The 21,069-nt window shown below is 39.6% G+C and overlaps 1 protein-coding gene across 1 annotated transcript; it reads left to right on the plus strand.

Moving 5' to 3' along the window:
• Positions 1-1,717: 1,717 nt before the first annotated feature.
• On the plus strand, positions 1,718-20,806 carry pip4p1a (phosphatidylinositol-4,5-bisphosphate 4-phosphatase 1a). Its single transcript, XM_073490492.1, has 7 exons — positions 1,718-1,961; positions 2,988-3,181; positions 8,207-8,313; positions 10,000-10,105; positions 13,042-13,094; positions 14,624-14,714; positions 17,903-20,806. The coding sequence occupies exons 1-7, from the start codon at positions 1,844-1,846 to the stop codon at positions 18,044-18,046; spliced, it is 813 nt and encodes a 270-aa protein (XP_073346593.1). The 5' UTR covers positions 1,718-1,843; the 3' UTR covers positions 18,047-20,806.
• The last annotated feature ends 263 nt before the right edge of the window (positions 20,807-21,069 follow it).

The raw sequence follows: 21,069 nt of genomic DNA on the forward strand, positions 1-21,069 counted from the left end.
GTGTTTATTTCACACTATTTTTACATGGTTACTGATTCTGTCAGTATTAAAATATGCTTCTCCAATAAATGATTTGTCTTAATATGTGTTTGCTTTATTCCTGGATAACCCCAAATGGTAACCCCAGGTCAGCTTTGCCCATAATTTAAGGCTGATATCTTTATAATGGATGGTACACTCATACACATTATAGCTACTGCACAGTGATATTTTGAATGGTAGATATTTAAGGGGAAAAGTAAACATTAAAAGTGTGTTTCAAAAAGTATTTGTTACAGACTCAGGGCTCAGATAAAGGACATGATATTCATAGTAATAATAAAATATCTTAAATCTTAATACACTGGCATGCCCATACATATCAAAACAGAAGAGTTTTTGCCAGAAAAGTGCCTTGGATCTTTCTCTTTTTTTGGATCTTTCACCTAAAGGCACCTTCACCACATTTTGTTTGAACTTCTGTGCACTCCAGACTCCTTTGCAGTTGAAGGAGTTAGTTATAAGTACAAATGTTGCTTTTCTGGATCATTATATTGGGGAAGTTTCTTGGTCATCCAGGTAATTCTGTGCTACATTGCAGGCAACTGGACTCACCTCAGTTTCTAGAAGACGTTTCACCTCTCATCCAAGAGACTGTTCCCTGAAGAACTGATGAGAGGTGAATCATCTTCAAGAAACTGAAACAACTCCAGGTGCTCACGGTATAGCACTTAGAAACTGATCATTAGCGTTGGCTGATCTTTGAGCTGCAGTTTTGCACAAAAGAGGGCTGTGGATTTTGTACTCTGACTCTTAAATTAAAGTCACACTAGGAAGAGATTGTTTCAGGGCAGCACAAATTAAATTGAATTCCAAGAATACTTTACTTTGCTTCCAAAATGAGCAATTTGAGGTAAGCTGGTTTGCAAAATAAAATTAAATCATTCATACACATAAAAGTCCACAAAACATTTCTGGAGTTTCACAGTAAAGCAGCATTCCAGCACTCTCCTAAGAAACTAAAGTAGATAGGGACTTGTTTTAAAATGTTTCAATCATATCTTAGGTGAACTGTTCCTTTAAGATGGACTTTAAATAGTTTGAACCTATTGTGTATTGCTTCTTTTTAAAGGTAGCCTAGATTATCCACCCTTTAATTGTTTTGGGCCAGTACAAAGTACAAAAGCATCCTTGTCTCTAACTGCTCATGTGAATCTGGCCAGCTTAAAGGGGCACTGTGTAGTTTTGGAGAAGAAATTCAAACTCAGAATTTTAATATTTACAATAATAATGAGGTAATTTTATGAACTCAGAAATATTTATCTTTTCCATGACTTAATAAACAAGCTGTCCTCAGAGGAAAATAAGATCCCCAGAACACTGTTTGAAGCTAGAAAGGTGGCAGGGTCCGCCACATATAAACAAAGTGAAACAGTATGAAAGTGTGTTGTCCTTTAAGGTTCCTTCCGCAACGACATTGTGCATCTTTAATATAGAAAAACTAGACATCTCTGAAGTTTGAATTTTAACATTTTAATACAAAAAAATAAAAAATAAAATCCTGGATACATAGGAGAAGTTATATTGTAAGTTCCAATATGAAAGCTGCAGAGTTTTGAAGTATGACAGGTAGGCCCGTGTTGTCGGAAACTGATTGACAGGTGATTCACAGGTAGCCTAGATAAACACCCATTCTGGGATCGGGGGCATCCCTCCCAGTGCAGTGCCACACCTCCGAGCATCGTTACCGCAGCAGCGGTGGTGTGATCATGTGACGCCTGCATTTCCGACACAACAATACAACACCGTATCGGTCTGCATTCACGCTCCCACTCCCCCCACCCCCCCACGCCTTTCTCTCGGTATGGCGGATGGCGAGAGGTCCCCGTTACTATCGGATCTGGGAGATGGTGCTCTTGGCAGCGGTAACGGCGGGGTGTCTCCCGGTGCAGCGCCCTACGGTGTGCCCAACAAACCACAGAGTGAGTATCCATGGTGCTCTCTCCTCCACCCGACTCCAGCCTCTGTTAGCCTAGCTTGCATTAGCATCCACTGACTGAGCATTCTAGGTTAGCGTGCTAGCTCTGCTGTGACAGTGACAAAGAGTCAGCCTGTCGTGTCTGTCTTTGTGCAGGATATAATGTTAGCTCCAGGAGTATTTATTTATTAGCATCTCCTGGAGTTGAAAAGGTTCATTTTGCAATCATGACGTGAAGCAGAGACTGAGGGGAATATGCTAACTGGCTAACCTAGCAACCATTATATTAGCCTTGTAGCTAGCTCTTCTTAGCACCGGCAAACCTCTCGTAAAGCTTCGGGTTTGCAGCTCAGAAATATTATCACTGACATACATTTTATTTGCGTCCTTTAACACACATTGTTGCATGTATTTCTGCTGCTGAGTGGTGCCCACTGCACTCGCAAGCTAGATAACTGAACCGCTTAGCTAGCTAGCATTCTGAGAAACACCTGATTTGATTGACACACGAGGAAGCCATTACTGAGGCTGCTGAGGGATGCTGCAAGAGAGAGCTACGACCAATGACGGCTCACACAGGGAGGGACTGTGTCTAAATTCATTATTGGGAAAGGAATGAGACATGGCTTCTTGTTATGTTTTGCTCCCACAGCCAGCTCTAAACATTTTTACTTGTTGGCAGTACTGTTTGTTGTATCTGATCTCTAGATGAAACTGCCCCATTTACACACTCATTCTTCCTCATATTTTTCTTCTCTTGAGGCTCTTTATTTGTTGAAACTAACCCTGCTCCACATTCCAGGAGAGTTTTGCTTCTAAAGCTCCTTTCAGTTGAACTCGAGACCAAATCTTATTATCTTGTTAATCGTAACGTAAGAGGTTACTTGTCATGGGAACTGAGGCTTTTTTTTTTTCAGTACATTGCGCAACTCTTGTGACCATGTTCCCTCAACAATCCATTAATTTGCCACTGGTCGGACTTCTTTTCTATTCATTGTTCTTTCCCTTCCTTGTCTCCCTCCCTGTACAGGCTTCCCTCCCTTCCCCAGCCCGACTCAGCCCTCGGTGCTCCTAGGGGAGGACCCTCCGCCCTACTCTCCTCTCACCTCCCCGGAGAGTGGCAGCGCTCCTGTTATCAGCTGTAGGGTGTGTCAGAGCCTGATCTCTGTGGAGGGAAAGATCCACCAACATGTGGTGAAGTGTGGAGTTTGCAATGAAGCTACGGTAGGTTTCTGGAATAGTCTGTATTGCCACATGCAACACACACACACACACACACACACACACACACACACACACACACACAGTCTCTTTATATATGCACAGATCCTTGACCAGTATCCTAAAGGGAAGGTTCACACAAATTACAAAAGCATATTTCCTCTCACTAACCTCTAGCAGAAGTTTTGGTTTTATTTAAGACAGGTTTTGAGATATGTGTCTCTAAGGTTTCTGCCTCCACCTCAGTAAAGTAGAAGTGAATGTAATTTTGTTTTTAGCCATGAAAATTCAACAGCATCTGTTTCCAGACCAGTATCCACATTACATAATCCACAGAGAACCCTAAGGCCACTAATAATATAATCTCCTTGAAATGTTGTTTTCTGAGCAAGTCGTCCCAATGAAACTTTTAGTTTTAACTCTTTAAATGTGCTGTTGGTGGTACTTAAACATCATGAAAATATGTATAACTGCGATTTATATAGATAAGCAGTCTGTATCAGTGGCTACTCTGAACACTGCCAACAAAGTCTGATTTGCAGAAAATCAACCGGTTAGCCTCATAGCATAAAACAGAAAGTTGTTTTTTTGGGACATTCATGGACCATTTCAATCCTAACTGGTTTAATTTGGTTCATCCAAAACTTCCACTGTTTAATCATCTAATCTCTCTTGGTTGGCTATTCAAGCCTGTAGATGATTTCTTTGTGAAAGATTTTCGGCAACAGTCGGAAAGATGTGATTTCTACACACGCTCCCGAGTGCCTCTTTCCGCTCCGCTAACAGAGAGCAACAGTAGCTAACGTTAGTTTAGAAATGGAATCTGGCTTCTAGCACAAAATATGGATAAGTCTTCATTATCTTTACAAATTTATATGATATGAAAATTTCAATTTTGTATAAGTTTAAAAGCTAAACAGTTATGCCTCATTAATCTTCTCGAGTTCGATGAGGTCTTTTTTGATGTTATTAAGTCACAGTCTTGTGTTGATGCACCACTTAACAGATTTCTTTGCAAACTCTATGCAGGTCCATCAACTAGACACGATACAAACTAAAGCACATGTAATTGTTTTTTTAATAACAGTCAACAGAATACAAAGATTTTGACTAATGCATGCCATAAAATTGATTAATAATTCAGACAGGCCACATACTGTAAATGAGTTACCTCTAAGTTAATCTTATAACATGTTTGTCATTATTATTTTTTTCCTAAGCAGGCAGTTTGAAAAGTGCCAGAATTTCTGACCAAGACTGAGTAAAACACTGGTGGAAAAATCAGGAGGAAAGAGGGCAAATGTTGTGCATTAAGGGAGGGCTGACTGTGACAGAGACACCATTCACCCTATTACAAGACACTGTACCATCAAAATGATTTTGAAGCAATTATTTTAAGGTAAAAAAAGTCACATATTGTTGCTTTAAGCGCCAACAACGTAGGTAGCGGATGGAGCCCACCTGTCATCTTGACAATGGTCTCATTGTTAAGTTTCTGTTTTAATTACACGGATATCAAAATTGATTTGACAATGATACACTGAAGTTTTCCATTTGCTACCTCCTACTCACTAACTAAATGGTGTCCTGTGACTGGTCAGGTGTGGCAAGACGCAACAAATTACCAGGTGCACTGCTATGAATAGATGAACACAGGTGGATTTAAATTTAGTTCTCAAGTTTGAATTCTTTGTTTGAAGTACCACAGAGAAAATGATAAAAATGATTGGGACACTTGTAGAGTTGTTCTGAAGATAATGCAGCATGTAATTTAGAAAACTATCACTGTCAGATTTACGGGTTGAAGGGGCTCAGTGAGTGTGCGTCACTAGCTATGAAAATTGGTGTGCAGATGGAAGAGAGAATCTGAAATGTGTCCAGATGCACCAATTGGCAATATGAGCATTTTACAGATGGAGGGAACAAATTTAGATGTCAAGAAATATGTCCAGGATGTGCAAATATAGATCGTTGGCAGAACCTTGTAACACGTACAGATGAAGCTGCATTTATTGAAATGAGGAGGAAGTTGTTAGACATGTGGTTAGACCTAAATATTTGCCCAAATCCAAAGATTTGTGAAGAAATGTGGACAGGAGACAAAATATGTAACTGTAGTATCTTTGGGACAGCAATTATTATTTGATAGGTTTGATGTACACAGTCTTTAATGGTGTTAATAGGTCATTTTTCTTTGTGTCAGTCCCTCATTGTTAATTAGGCTGATAAATCAGACATATTGTGACAACACAATTTAGTCCAACTCCGCTTTGTTTTGGCAGTTGAGGTGGGAAACAATTGAGAGAAGTAGTTGCAAGTAAACAGTATATATGATTTCACTGTCAAATATGTGTGCTCCAAAAACTGTCTTTTCTGCATTTAATGGTTATAATCACAAGGTGGAGCTGCTCAGCAGCAGTCACTCAAGACAAGCTGAGATAATGGAAGCCATGATTATATTTTAAAGTTTCATGACTTATTTAATCACAAAGAACTTAATATATTTATATCATGGAAAAGGTCAGTTTTCCTTAAATGCACGTTATTATTGTTTTTAGATTCATAGATTTTATTATAAAATGGGCTGAATTATAGAAACAGCTGCCAGTATAAGGCAATACAGTTCAACAGCTAAACAAACTGCAGCCTTCAAAATGACCATAAAGTTGAATCAACATGTATCCAAAACAACAATCTAAACATCATAACCTTCACGGTGACAGGATTTATTTAAGGACCAGGCCCAGTTGCTCAGTTGGTAAAGTGTTCGCCCCAGAGAGGCTGTGTCCTCGTCCTCTCGGCAGAGAGGCTGTGTCCTCGTCCTCTCGGCAGAGAGGCTGTGTCCTCGTCCTCTTGGCAGAGAGGCTGTGTCCTCCTCTCGGCAGAGAGGCTGTGTCCTCTTCTCTTGGCAGAGAGACACATCTCTATATGATGATATTGAAGACTAAAGGTGACAGAAATTAGTCAGACCACCGCCTAATAATTACTTGTAATGTCAGTTTTCACTCTCTATCATTACCTCCCTACCTGCAGTACAGATACAATCCTGACTGACTCCCAGGGCTGTTTTAAGTGAAATTGATAGTGGAGCAGGAAACTCAGAGGGCTCAGTCTGATCTGGTTAGTCGGAGTTTAATGATGCAGTGGAGAGAACCATCAGCAGGTTAGACAGCAGGATGTTCTATAAGCCCAGAGGAAGGTGTGTGAGTGGTATAGTTGTACTTGTGTGAAATACAGATTAAAGTTTCCGTTCACTCTGCGTGAGCTCAAACAGTGTCCTTGCCAACTGATTTTGGCCTGCAGTGTTATGTGACTGAGTGAGCTGAAACAAAGTGGGCTGCGACAACAGACGTATAAAAGAAAACACTTATACAGTGTGTACTTTTTGATAAAATAATTGGGCATAAATCAAGCCAGTTGAGATATTATATGTATATTAATTCAAAAATCTTCAAACATACTTTACTGGCAGCCTACAAAGTGGGACCAGTTCTTATGAGATTTTGTTGCACAGGCATTTTTAAAGCCTTTCTGTGTATTTCCCTCTATATTGATATTAAAGTTAGAAGCAGGAATAAATTAATCTGTTGCTTTGCAGAAGGACACTACAAGTTCTTTAATGTCCTTCTCTTTACAATCTACACCGATCGGCAGCAACAATAAAAGGACTAACAGTTGAAGTAAATCACGTTAATCATCTGGTCACACTGAATGGTTCTTCTGGGAAACCTTTGGTACTAGAATTCATGTGAGTGCCAAATGACACGCATAACCCACCCAAAAACTGTTGACGACCAAGCACACCCCATCAGCAGGACAGTGCACCCTGACATACTGCAAAACCTGCTCAGGAATGCCCCAAGGAACGTGACAGAGAGCTCAAGGCATCAACCTGGCCTCACAATTCCCCAGACCCCAATCCAATCGATCATCCATGGAATGTGCTGGAACAAGTCAGATCCATGGAGGCGCCACTGTGGATTGGACTTGGCTCTGACCTGTTGAGGCATAGACATAGGACCTCATGGGGTGTCCTGCTGTGTCTCGCACCACTGACTGCAGAGTCTAGGAGTCCTGTGGGGCATTCATGGATTGAAATTCTTCCACCATATCCCACAAAGGCTCGATTGGATTGGGATCTGGGTAATTTGGAGGCCAGTCGACGCCTTGAGGTCTTTGTCATGCTCCTCGGGCCATTCCTGAGTAGAGCTGAAATGATTAGTTGATTTAATCAATCAGAAGGAAATATGTTTTTGTAATCTATTAATCTTTTTAGACATTTATTCATGCATAGATGTAAAAAATGCTGGTTCCAGCTTCTCGAATGTAAGAATTTGCTGCTTCTCTTTGTCATTTATGATAATAAATGAAGAGTATTAAGGATTTGTACTGTTTTTTGTCGAAGGATGCAATTTGAAGACATCACTTTGAGCGCTGGGAAATTGTGATGAGCATTTTCCACAATTTTGAGCCCATTTGTAGACTGAGCAATCAGAAAATTATTGGCAGCTTTATTGATAATGAAATGAATTGTTAGTTGCAGCCCTGTTCCTGAACAGCTTTTGAAGTGTGGCAGGGCACGTTGTCTTGCTGGGGAGGAAAGTGCCATCAGGGAGTGCTGTTGCCATGAGGAGGTGTACTTGTATGTGTGTATGTGATTTTGATTTGCAAACAGTGAGAGCTTGATGTGTTGGCATTAAATCACTTATTACCAATAATATTAGAAAGAATTGTATTATTATGTTTATGTCATTTCAAAAACAACAAGCAGCTCCAGAGCTGTCAGGGACAATGAAGCACCAACAGTATCATGATGTATATTCATGTATACTGGAAACAGTTTCCCTTCTTGATTTCTAAACTGTGACCAGCCACTTCAAATATCCCCCAGAATACTTTCTCCCTCACGTAGTATTGGATAATTCTCGTCTGTCAGGAATAATTGGCTTGTTATCTACTCCTATTCTAATGCGTTGGTCTGCCGTGTTCTTATCTCCTCCTCTTGTGTGTCTCTGTCTCCCTCTGCAGCCCATTAAGAATGCCCCAGCAGGGAAGAAGTACGTTCGCTGCCCCTGCAACTGTCTGCTCATCTGCAAAGTCACTTCCCAGAGGATCGCCTGTCCCCGGCCATATTGGTGAGAAACTCTTTCTGTGTGTGTGTGTGTGTGTGTGTGTGCGTGTGTGTAAGTGTGTGTCTATGTGTGCACCACTGTGAGGCTGCAAGTACATTGTGTGTCTTGTGTGAGAGAGAAGTGAAGCAGAGGAAACAAGGTGCAGTGGGAGCAGCAGTCCCTCAATTAAGGCTGTGCTCCCAGCGCAGTTTGCATGCAGTGCTCAGCGAGCCGGATGAGGAAATAACAGGCTCATTAGAAAAGCCACATCATGTGTTCACTTCAGCATATTGTCCGTGTCTGTATGGGTATCATACCATGTGTACTGTGTGTTGAGTTGGGCCAGATTTTATTCAGGAATAACGTTTGTGTTGAGGTTTCATTTTCAGGCAAGCTAAGATAAAATCACAAAATTCATTCAACATGTATCTGCTTTAATTATGCACTAACTTCCTGCAGAGTAGCTACTAACCAAATGCACACGTAGCACATTCATTCAAATGATCATATCAGACAACAGAATGAGCTCTTCCACAAGTTCTAGTAAATGTCTCTTGTGTGGCATTTTCCAGCACATAAAGGAAACATTAGCGGGTTGCTGAAAGTTCAAAACCAGTTGGACAAAAAGTTTCACTTGAGTTCTGTCAGGAAATTAGCAAAATGAAAAGTCATAAAACACTTTTTACAGGTCAAGCAGATGGGAATGTGTTGCATAAAAACACAAGGCTGATGTCAGTCACTGAAAATGTATGGCTTTGGCAGCTCATCTGAACATCATGCTGTGTAGCCGAGTGTAATTGGTGAGACAGATAAGATTCCTTGTTTATGCCTGAGGCATAAAATGTGCAAGAGAAACATTTTTAGCCATCTCTTTTTTTAGGGGGGTTAATTCACTGCTGCTAAATGTGTATCATTTTAAATTGCACATCACTAAATCTCTTGTCATAAAGATCTGAAACACATAATCCACCTGTCAGCTTCAGCACAGATCAAAAAGGAAAGACTGAAGGCTAATTGAGGTGGTTGGTTAAACATTTTGCCGTTTGTCATGAATGAACTGGGCAAAAAATGAATTTGTTTTTCAAACCAAATGAAATGTCTTAACATCTTTAAAAATAATTTCACGACTTACCCTTTAACCTGTGATTTGCTTTTTGAGAGTTTCAGTTTTAACTTTCTTTGGGAGTATCATCTCTGGACTGTGAATTTTGTAACGGATAGTCTTAAAATTGGAAGAGATGCTGAAATAAACTCGTACTTTAATAGTTGACTTTTGGGATTCTGAATGTAACTGTTCACATTTCTGATTTTATTACAGTTGACCAAAGGTTTCCCACTTATTTAAAGTGATACCAAAAGGTTGTATATATTCCCCAAGGGCCACTTTTACTGTATTAAATTCCTCTTGAGAGTTTACCTCCATGGTCGCTGCTTTGCATTCATACCAGACATGCTGACTACAGCAGACACATCTCTATGCTGCTGTCTGATCAGAGATTCTGAGCCACTGTAGTCATCTGAGGAGTTGGTTGTAGAAAAGCTCTGTTAGCAGTGATAAGAGGATTGGCTGCTGATGGATCTCAGAAAGTGAAACTGTCGCCAGCCTTTCCAAAACATCAGGCAGAGATTATTAACTTGCACTTAACACTGGATAATAACTTGAGGCATTTGTGGTGTGATTGTTGACTTTGTGCATCTGTCTCTTTCTAGTAAGAGGATAATTAATCTGGGTCCAGTCCATCCTGGTCCGGCCAGTCCTGACCCCCAGCCAGCTGGAGCCCGTGTCTCCTGTGGACACTGCAGCAACACCTTCCTGGTACCACACTCTCTCTACTCTAAAAAAACATCCCCCAATGATGAAAAGAGTTGAATTGTAAAATAAAATGTACTTTTTTGACCATGGAAATTAATTCAAACAAAATAGCCTGAGCCCAAAGGTTGACTGCTTAGCTTTTGGAGCTATTGCATGTCTTTCAGATTTATTGCTAAAATACAGGAAAGAGTATCATAGTTTTATGAGCAAAGGTTTAAACACACAGTAGATAACTTCTGCTGCTTTCAAGACAATAACAAAAAAAGATTGATGACAACTTGAAGTAGCATGGGAAGTAGCGTGGGATCGTTGGAGTCACTGTCTTCATTGTTAAACAACATCTATCTGTAAATCTATCGACGAATGAGCTAGCAACCTACACACTGAAGATGCCAAGTTACCCTAACGCTAACCTGTTCACTAATGGTACACACATAATCAAGTTAGCAGCAGTTGCTGTTTCTTTAGTGGGGATTTAGCATTTTAATAATACCATTTTAATAACAGGGCTGGGCTCCCCCGACACTATTTTGCTGCAGCACCATCTCTGCATCCTGGGATTAGCACCACCCGAGACTGGTTTTAAGAGATACAGCCAGAGTGTCACCACATAATCGTGACACCACTTAATCCATTGACAGGTGACCAAATGACACGCAGCATTATGTTAGGTAAACTTCCAGATTTCTCTGCGTCCTAACAATGTTGGAAGCGGTTCGGGGAAAGGTCATTTTGTTTTTAGACACTTTAGTCCTGAAATGTTACATATTAGTCATTTTAATACAATAATAATTTGACTAGCACATTAGTGGCATCTGTAGGTTTTATTTAAAAAATCCATTGATTGCCCTTTTCAGCCTCTATGATAATCAGTAGGAGTTGGAGCATGATTACAGCTACACTGTTTATTCAGTGTCTGGCACAGTTCCCCACCTCTTCACTCTCTCTGAATGACCTATTCGAAACAGACGCAACCAATAAGATCACCTCTACTGTAGAGAGCCTAGATCCAATAAAATGTTTATGAAGCGGTGAATCATTACTATGCAAAACATCTGAATAATAAAACTGCGTTGGAGTTTTCTATCTTGGTTTCAAAGTAAATATTTTATCATTTGTAGCAGACATATCTCATGACAGTTTCAGTAGGCCTGTGAGGTCCCTGTTTTGAAATGTTCTGCTGCACAGCCAGAGAAGTGAATTATTGAAAAGCCCAAACATCGTAGCACCAGGCCAAGTAAATGTTGAGTTACTGCCATAGATCAATAACCCTATCAGTTTTCTGCTGATATATTCGGGCCATTTAGTGCTAAAGGGGAAGTGAAATTTTTAACTTACTGCTCTTTAACAATGTGTAGGACGGGTAAAGATGTTTTGGATATATGGTGAACGAGAGGAGGGCGGCAGAGTCATGGAAAGAGAAGAATAGAGTTATAAAAAGAGGTGAGATGGATGTCTCAGGGTTTTCAGCATTCAGTGGGACCTTTCCTACCTGCTTAAAGACAAGCCGGCTGAATGAAAATACAAATCTGTGCCCTGGGTGGCATCGCGGTGATCCTTTTTGTCGTAGATCCGGTGATAATGTTCTCTGTGCTTCCCATACAGAGTGTTTTTTCAGAACAAGAAGAATGTACAGCATGCACAATGCACTCCGCTCTGCGGGGTTTACAAATGTCTCGCACCCCAATGTTGCAGAGGGAATAAATGTCTCCACCCTGAAAAAAGACTATTTTTCCTTTTTCATTTCTTGGATGACATGCAGCGCCCGCTGGCATAACTGGAATGGTTGTGTTAAAATTCTTGGAATGTGTCATCAATTCGTGCTGCAGCAGGCGTATTTAAATCCACGGTCCAATTTAAAGACCATCTGCAGTTTGACAAGGAACTTATCATTAAGTTCTACGAGACAGTCAAACTACGAGCCCCATCGCTGCAGATTTGCATTTGCGTTGATTTGCATATAGTGCTGAGTAGAATTGACATTAAAATCGATGGGTAAATCAACAAAAAATGCCAAACATTTGCCAGTTCCATCTTCTCAAATGTGAGGAGTTGTTGCTTTTCTCCATTTTATATGATTGTAAATGGAATATCTTTCCATTTTGGATTGTTGTTCAGAAAAAAAACAAGCAGTAAGCTGCAAAGACTAGTGTGGATTAATCGATTAGTCGATTGAAAGAACATTAATCGCCAAACTATTTTGATTGATTAATCATTTTAATTATTTTTCAAAAGGATTAATCAATTAATCATGAAAATAATCAGCAGATTAATCGTTAAATAAAATAATCATTAGTTGCAGCCCTGGTGTGAAGTTGTGAAGCGTTTTAACTTTTTTTTTTTCTTTTGGCATTTAACTGACTTAAAAGAGAATTCATGTATTAGATGTTTTACTGCAGTATGCAGGTTTGATCTCTTTACCCAGTCAATTCGATGGCAAACAACCCTCATAATACAGGGTCCTTCACATCTCCTCCATTAGTCATCGCAACGCCTCAGATCAGGTCACTAATATATAAACTTTGTGACCAGGACAAACGCATCAAATAAATCTCTAATTCAAAATGCAGAAACATTTATAATCAACCAGTGAAGGACTTTGCACCTTTTAATACCTTCACCTATCTGCTCTTTTCTATTTCCTCTGCACAGCTTTACTGAACTTACGTGTTTTTAAAAAAATATATTCTAACTCTGTGTATGTTTTTATTGTGAGCAATGTTAGAGACAATTGAAGTTGCTTTATTAATGAAAATAAATAAAAGAATCATTTCAGAATCCACAGGCAAGAAACACAGCAGTCGGAAATAACTGGTATTTTTATGTTAGAATGGGAGTCAGTTATAATTACAGTTAATGTCATTTTGTCATCAACAACAGATGCATGTTGGTTTTTAGCTCAAGCTGAAGGTCACACGTCTTTCTCCTCTTAATTTCAGTGGACAGAGTTCACAGACCGGACGCTGGCCAGGTGCCCACACTGCAGGAAAGTGTAAGTAGCTATAAGCAAATCATCCTTTACAGCACCTCATTCTCACTGTACTTTTACAGGGTATATTTACATACTCAGGCATTCAGACGTCTTGCTGAAGCTTCAACTCAGTAAACCCTACAAAGAGTGAGCAGGTCTTGCTCAAGGAAAGGACACACACTTGTGTGGCTCTGTCCTTGACCTCAAATGCCTCAAATAATTTTCTTCACCAGCCTCAGAGTGTCTATCTTCAGTTTTCTGATCTGTGACATTTAGTACCTCAGGATTTTCATTGATCTTTGCTGCAAACCGCATTCCCATGACTGTTTCCAGAAGCTTCTTAATGTGGCGAGCAAAGTTCATGGGACTTAAGGGACAGGAATTAGCAAGCGTAACCAGATACAGTATGATGCTGACATGCCAATCACTAAAATTATTCAGATATGGAAAATCTGTGATTTTACAGTTTGATATTAAATGTTTTTTTTAAATCTGTCAGGCAACTAAACCAACAGGTTTATTTTTCCACATTATTTAACTTCTCAAGATGCTGCAAGGAGCTGAGCCAGTGTGTTAGTTGTAATCATGCAATGCACAGGTGTCCAGTGACGATCTTTATAAACAGCTGTAGTCATCAGACATAAGTGTGTCAAATCTAAAATGGCTTCAGAAGATGTATTGAATGTGTACAGGTGCTGTTTGTGGTTGAATTTCTGCAGGTGTATCTCTGTCATCCTTCATGTGTTATCTCAGCCCCACGTTTCCATCCCCAAAATATACAAACTACAATTGTTGATCCTTGAGTAATTCTTGAGCTTTTAATAGATTCAAAAATATTTTTTTAACCTCCATACCTGTTATTTAATAGGACCTTTTCACAGAATATGTTTTCACAGGTCGCAGTAGGGAATGTGAATTGCTAAATTGGTATTGTGCATGCTGGTCACTGTCATAGTGTCATGGTTTACTCTGAACTTCAATAGAATGGGGGCCATCTTTGATATTAATTGTTTATAGTAATCCTACTTTGACGGGTCAAAATTCCTGTTTTGAAAGCAGCTTATACTTCAGAAAACAGTCATATCTATCTAGGGTTCAGCGTTGGAAAAATATATCAGCTATTGTCATTTGGCCATCGCCAGTTGTATATTTAGGAAAATTTTTATTGGGCTTTTTTAAAAGTTGTATTCGATTTTGCTAGTTATGGTCTACCTCCAAAGAATGAGCAAGAGCCACTGCACATTCAGCAAGGAGTTTACAGGTTGGCACACACAGGCCAGAAAATGCAGAGGGAGGCATCAGGGACAAACGGTGCGTAGAGCCAAAAATCCACTCTTTAATTGCAAAGTTCTCTCTTCCTGCCTATAAACGGCTCTGGATCAGAGCAGCTCAGCCCCGCCTCTCTCCTCAAAAGCTCCCCGATGCACGGCAGCTGTATTGTCGGAAATTTTTTACATATCACCCAACCCTTGTCACGTCACTATTTTTAATGTGATTTCATTTTATGGACAAATTAATTTTGACACTTCTCTCCCCTGTTCGTCTTGCAGCTCCTCTATTGGTCAGAGGTATCCCCGGAGGCGGAGCTTGTGGTGTTTTCTACTCTGCTTGCTATTCAGCATCTCCACCGCCGGGCTGATGGTGAGTGGACGCCACCAGACACCATCCTAACATTCAAGAGATAGAAATATCTTGTTTAGTATTAATAAGAGATTATCAATAACTGTTTTGTAGGAATTAACCTTTTTAGCAGAAAATAACTGCTCTTTCTCCTCCTTTTTTAGTTTATAATTTAAAACCTTACAGTTACAGGCAAAACAAAGCTAGTAGTAGGAACAGTGTGATTACAATCTGTCCTTTTGTTGTCCCTTGTTTAACATGGAGGCTGTGCCCTCTCCAGACACAGTGTGACAGGCATCTATTTGTCAGTGTGCTATAGCACAAATACAACCTAGTTTAACTGTAAGCAGTGTTCAGGTTTCAACACCCACTTAATAGCAGAAGAGATTATGTAATTCTCTATAATAAGCTTCTGTTTTCCCTTTCTTATCTCACTCTTTTGTGTGCATGCAACCATGCAAGACTTACAAAGCATTTAAGATATTCTCTATTTAGTTGTTTCTCTTATTTGAATGGTTAAATAAATGATCACCACCTCCCAATTATAGATCACAGATTTTAAGACATCCAGGAGGAGAGCAGGAGTCTAAAAATAAACACGGATACATAGAAAGAACCAGATAGTCGATCCATTCTGCTTCATAAACAGCAGAGGGTGCAAGATGAGCATGAAATGGCACCGTGCAGTACAGACACATTGAACACAGGTTGTATACGTGCCTGCCAGCATGGAAAACAGTAAGCAATGTGCAGACAATAAATGTGCTGCATTGACAGCATTGCATAATGTCGGTGTCGTGGCAATAAATGTCACAACATAAGATCAGCCTATGTTTGATTAAAAAGGTTGTTTTAATTATAAAAATGGCACAAGAGCACAGGTTTTGACAGTTTAATCTCCGCCTTGCATCAGTAAATTTTATCAGCAACCACCCAGGACAAGAAACGGATGAAACTTCATTTCCAGACTGCGTATAATTAGGACTAAGGAAGCAGTGGTTTCACAGTTCTTGACGGTAGTAAAGAATTGAGGGTAGTTAAGGAGATTCATCAACATAACAGCTGTAACGTTCTGGAGCTGTGGCGTGTCACCAACTCGGCAGCATGAGCTAAGAGATGCCAATTAAAATGTTAAGGTCCTGGAGAGCTCAGAGCAGAGCCTAAATCATTAAAACTTTACTGATCACTTAAAGAAGAGGGAAGGAATTCCTTTAAGGCTGAGTTATAGGTTTCTGTTAAGCATTTTTGAGATTTTTCAGCCTACATGAGCTGTTTTAAACGCCTCAAGGTTAGAAAAACATACCTGTAACACACACATCACCTTGTCTGGACATCTAGAGCTGGTGTCTTATTAATAAAACAGACTCCATTTTGGTCTTAAATATTAACTTCATCATTTGTAAAGGTTTAGGGGAGTACTACTGCATATGTGAATAAAGTAGTATAAAGCCTTTTAAGGCTCCAGAGGAAGCTGCATGTAATCTGATACATTCCCACCAGTGATTTCACTTAGTGGCTATGTTGCATTGTGGCTAATGAAGACAGATTGTTGGAGTTACCCTTTAAGCAGAAAACAGATGCTACAATTATAAAGTGAAAGTGTCTACACCATACAGCAGCAGTGCCAGACGCAGAGTCGCAGCACAGAGTAGCAGGAGTCAGATTTCGCTTACTACATGACTAGAGTCAGGAGACAGGATGATGGCGAAGGAGTTGTTATCAAAATGATCATTATTTTGGATTTAAACCCAATGCTAACGGGTAATCTGATAACGTTAATGAGGAAAAAGGAGTTGGTTACCTCACTGTGAAGTTGGAGGTGTGCAGCCTGTCGCCTGCAGCTCCGTCTTGTCCCATTACTCCCACAGAGTGAATTAAAACCATTCCCTGACATTTAATATTGATCCTCTGTCAAATGACAGTTGTTTTGCTCTGTAGATGCATTTTTGATGAACAATAGCTGTGCCAAACTCACAGAACACATTGCATTTCCTGTGACTAGCTTACTTCATTATAAAAGTCAACTTGTTTCACCTTTAAAATGCTTTTTATGTGAAGCTGCAGCAGTGGGAAATGTTCAGACGGCATTAGCAATAAACTAACACAGCGCTTTACAGATAGTGATGGTCTTTTCTTGTAAAAAGCCATAGCGATCTATAACACCAGTGCTGTCACGAGCTTATTAGTTGATGGGAACAATTCATCATCGCAGTGGCGCAATCTCGTCTTCAAAAAAGTTTGGTTTTCTCTCTTGGTCCGTGGCTATTCCTGACTAAACCCTCATTTGTGCTAGCATTACATAAATACATCACAATGCAGGTGCACTCACTTCAACTGCTTAAGCAAGTTTTTTTTATGCTCAGTATCTTTTATGAATCAAATGTAAGAATGTGATCTTCAGACCAAGTTCAGAATAAAATCTAAGAATATTTTTTATAAACAAGGCCCCTGGATTTAAACATGCTCGATGGTTTATTCTAGATAACATTAATAATCTGAGCCAGCCATGCATATCATCCAGGAGATCTCTGGGTGTCAAAACAGGAGCCGAATCTTTTGACACTTTTTATCCCCATATTAGCTTTGCTCTGCTGTTGTGACTTTCAAAAAGGGATTCTTATTTTCTCCCATATTCTCCGAAAATCCCTGTGGGTTCTCTCAAAGTCACTTTTGCCATCTTCATTAAATAATTTTCTTCTGAGCAGCTGCACACTTAATACTTGATGGGAAAGCTATTTTCTCTCTTACCCCTCAGTCACTCAGTATTGAATATGTGCTCCTCCATGAAGATTTGTGCATTTCAGACTAAAATTCAGTCTGGTGCAGGTGGATTAATCAAAGACTGTGGCTACATTTAAAAACTGAAGGTTTTAGTCTGTTTTGCATTAAGATGTTTTACAAGAGAATCTGTGTTTGATAAATTATTGTAATGCTGTCATAAAAACAGACTTTGAAACTGTGAAAATCCCTGGATAATTGGTTGTAATTTTGCAGTTTGCGACAACATAAATGGGTCACATCATAAATGCATAGAACATTTTCAAGCCTAATTGTAGCTTCAGCTCTCTGGTTCCTTCGTTCAGCCTGATTGGACTTGAGCTGGCTCATTATAATCATCATAACACACTCAGAATGTGCTTGTAATTCCCATAAAAGGCCTTTTCAGCAACATCTGATTTTCTAAAAAAGTTTCCTCTGTCACTCTCCAGGCTGGAACGTGGGCGAAGGCTCAGACCTACCAGGGGATCTATGCTTCGTGGGCCGTGCTGCTGCTCCTGGTTCTCGTCACCCTGGCTCGGGCCTTCTACTGGGCCTGCATGAGGGTCAGCCAGCCCCTCCAGAACTTCACATAGAGCCCCCTTCAGCCATGCCGCACCCTCTTCCCAACCCACCAGGCAGGAGGAAAGATGGCTTTAAAGAAAAAAAACAAACACAAAAAACAGAATATTTATTTAAATCCAGACAGAAAACGTTCTCCTCCTGCTCCTCCTGTCCCTTCCCTTTTAGTCAAACGTGTTTCTTAAACTGGATGGCGGTGGCTGCGACTGCTATATATCTATCGGTAATTATGATGATGCGTATAGCCTAATGTACTGTTTATCTGTTCTAATCTCGTGGCCAGTGTGGGGTTCATTTTAACATTATAACAATTTTTCTTCTTCTCTTTCCCCCTGCGCTGTTTATAAATTTTGGATTTAGTCTGTGGCACATCTGTTGCACTCTGGCAACTTCTACGATGAGGGCTTAGAGTTAAATCTTAGATGTGAATCTTGCCCTTGTTTTTGTTTCGGGGGACACTCCTTCAATCCTAATTTGACATTAGGTTTAGTATTTGAGCATTTAACATTTTTTAACCTGAGAAATTATTTTGTAAAAAGCGGCGATGAAGTCAGATGAAGCTAACGAATCGATGCCAGTAGAAAACGATTGGCGAGAGAGGCAATCGGCCTCCTTTCCAGAATCAAAAAGATCAAGTAGGTGTTGAAATGTGTCTGAAAAATTCAGCAGTATGTGAAGGTAGGCTACGATGTTTCTGAACTCGATGTTTATGCTGAATTATCCCCTGGGACTGACTTTGATCCAAAGCAGCTTGAAAGCCTTAAAAAGGAGGTGTGATAGAAGGATTCAACACACACACGCACACACACACACATACATACACAGCCACATGAATGCATACCGGCACACAACAAAAGAAGGATGCTCTTTTTTGAGTTTCAACTGCTCAGAAACCAGTTTGTCAAAGGCATTCCAACCTCTCTCCTCAAAGACAGGCCTGCAAACAGATTTTCTCCATACTGCTGTCCTCATTTTTAGCTGAAGAAAAGTGACATACGTGCCGATTTGCATAAAGTATGGGTGCATTATGTTCTGCTCCCAGAAGAGTCTCACCACATTTACAGCTTTTTTTCTTTCATCTAAACTATAGCAAATAGGTTTACTTTTTTAAGACGTTTTACCTTTTTATTATTTATTTCCCCATAATACCTCAATTCCAACTTCAATCTCCAGCTGAGATATCAGAAACGGACATAAAAAATAAAGACAAGCTTATATTAAAACATGAGCTCAGCTTTATGAAACGGACCAAATTATGAAATCGTTGCCTGGGGATAGTGACCATTTGTTGTGCAAAGGCAGATGGGCTTCCTTTGTGCTGTAATTCGGCCCTCATTTTTCTGGGAAAAATCGAGCCTGGTGGCTGACCAAGCATCATGAAAGCAAGGTTTATAGGGAACCAATCAGATGATTTCATTGTTCTGCATCCATTACGCTGTGCAACTGGTATTTACTTCAGAATGATAAGTTAAAGCAAAACAGTTGTCTGTTGCCAGTTTAGAGAATTTTGACTGTTTTCCTTTGAAAAGTGACTCAAACTGATTAATCAGTTATCAGCGCAGTTGGCGATTAATTAAATTGTTGACAATTAATCGATTAATTGTTGCAGCTGTACACAAAAGTACCATATTGCTCAACTCTCTGCATTTTAATTGCCTTTGGGACCGTTCATGGTGAAAATATGTGCCGTTTTTGTCATTGAAGATGGAGGCTGGTCCTGAGCTTTCTTTATTGGTTGGTTCCCACATGGAGCGTTCACATTAAGGCCAGTGGGATATTTGTTTAAAGAGGAAAATTACGACACATCAGTCAGAATAGGTCAGTGACATGAACACAAACACACTACACTCTACATTCTCACTCAGTGTAAGTCCCACAAAGACTCGTCTGTGGTTCTGAATGTGGTAACATTTCTTTTGTTATGAGTTCTGTATTTTTTGTTTTGATTGTAAATATATTTGTCGTTTATGTACAATGGAAGTGACTAAGCAAATTATGTTGCACTCCGAGCTTAACACTACTGCTGTGATCGCTGCGGACGTTTTATTTGTTTGTTTTTAAGAAGGTTATTTTTGCAACTCTTCACCTGTTACATATTTAATGATTTGATGAACTACTAACCTAATACGCCTCCGGACGCTCGTGTCCAAATCTTGAACACATCGACATACTCACACCAACAAAAACATTATGAATCACATTCCCAGGCAATGACATTTTTATCTCTCTCTCACACACATACACACAAACACACACCCAGCACCTTATACAGTAGTGAGAAACACTGCATACACCAAGTAAGATGAGATGAAGTTACCTTTCCAGACTGAACTGAGGTCGCGGACAGTTCATATGGTGTCATGTTATTTATTATACATGCTGCAAAAAAGGTCCCTTTTACAAATAAGTCATTCATCAAGTCCTAAAATCTTATTTATTGTCAAAGAAAGTCGGTTACGGAGTGAGATGACTCCACTTTCTTCAAGCCTGGACCAACGGTAATTGTGTTTTTACTTTTTTGAATTCAATACAAAAATCTGCCAGTTTGAACTTAAGGTCAGTACATTTATTTTTGAGTTTCTAAGTTTAAAGACAAAAGATTTTTGGGACAGAATTTAAGATGACATGACTTGTTTAATAAGATCCTTTTCTGCAGTGGAGTGATCATGTTTTATCCATGACTGCAAAAGAAATCAATCATGTTAATGCCAATAATCAAGAACCTGGCTGATGCTCTTTTCAGAGTTTGTTTACACACAAATAAAGACATGATGATGTACAAAAAGCAAACGTGAGTTCTTTTTAATCCATGATCTCAGTTGATTTAACTTTTTTCTCTTATTTAAAAAAAGTAAACATCTCTTCTTACTTGAGGCTTAAAGTATAAATATTAATGTTAAAGATGCTTTCATTCTATGATGCAACGTTTTGAGGTAAACCTTCCTGACGAAGATCTTCAAGGTTAAATTGTTGCATCAGAAATGTTTTGGGAGCTCAATATTCAGTATGTGGAGCAGCTGTCTATTTCTTTACTCTG

This window comes from Pagrus major, chromosome 21, assembly GCF_040436345.1.
Source record: "Pagrus major chromosome 21, Pma_NU_1.0".
NCBI lineage: Eukaryota > Metazoa > Chordata > Actinopteri > Spariformes > Sparidae > Pagrus > Pagrus major.

Coding starts and splice junctions, on each gene's coding strand:
- pip4p1a (XM_073490492.1), top strand. CDS start 1,844: ATGGCGGATGGCGAGAGGTCCCCGTTACTATCGGATCTGGGAGATGGT. Junction 3,182..8,206: donor GAGTTTGCAATGAAGCTACG/GTAGGTTTCTGG, acceptor CTCCCTCTGCAG/CCCATTAAGAATGCCCCAGC. Junction 14,715..17,902: donor TCTCCACCGCCGGGCTGATG/GTGAGTGGACGC, acceptor GTCACTCTCCAG/GCTGGAACGTGGGCGAAGGC.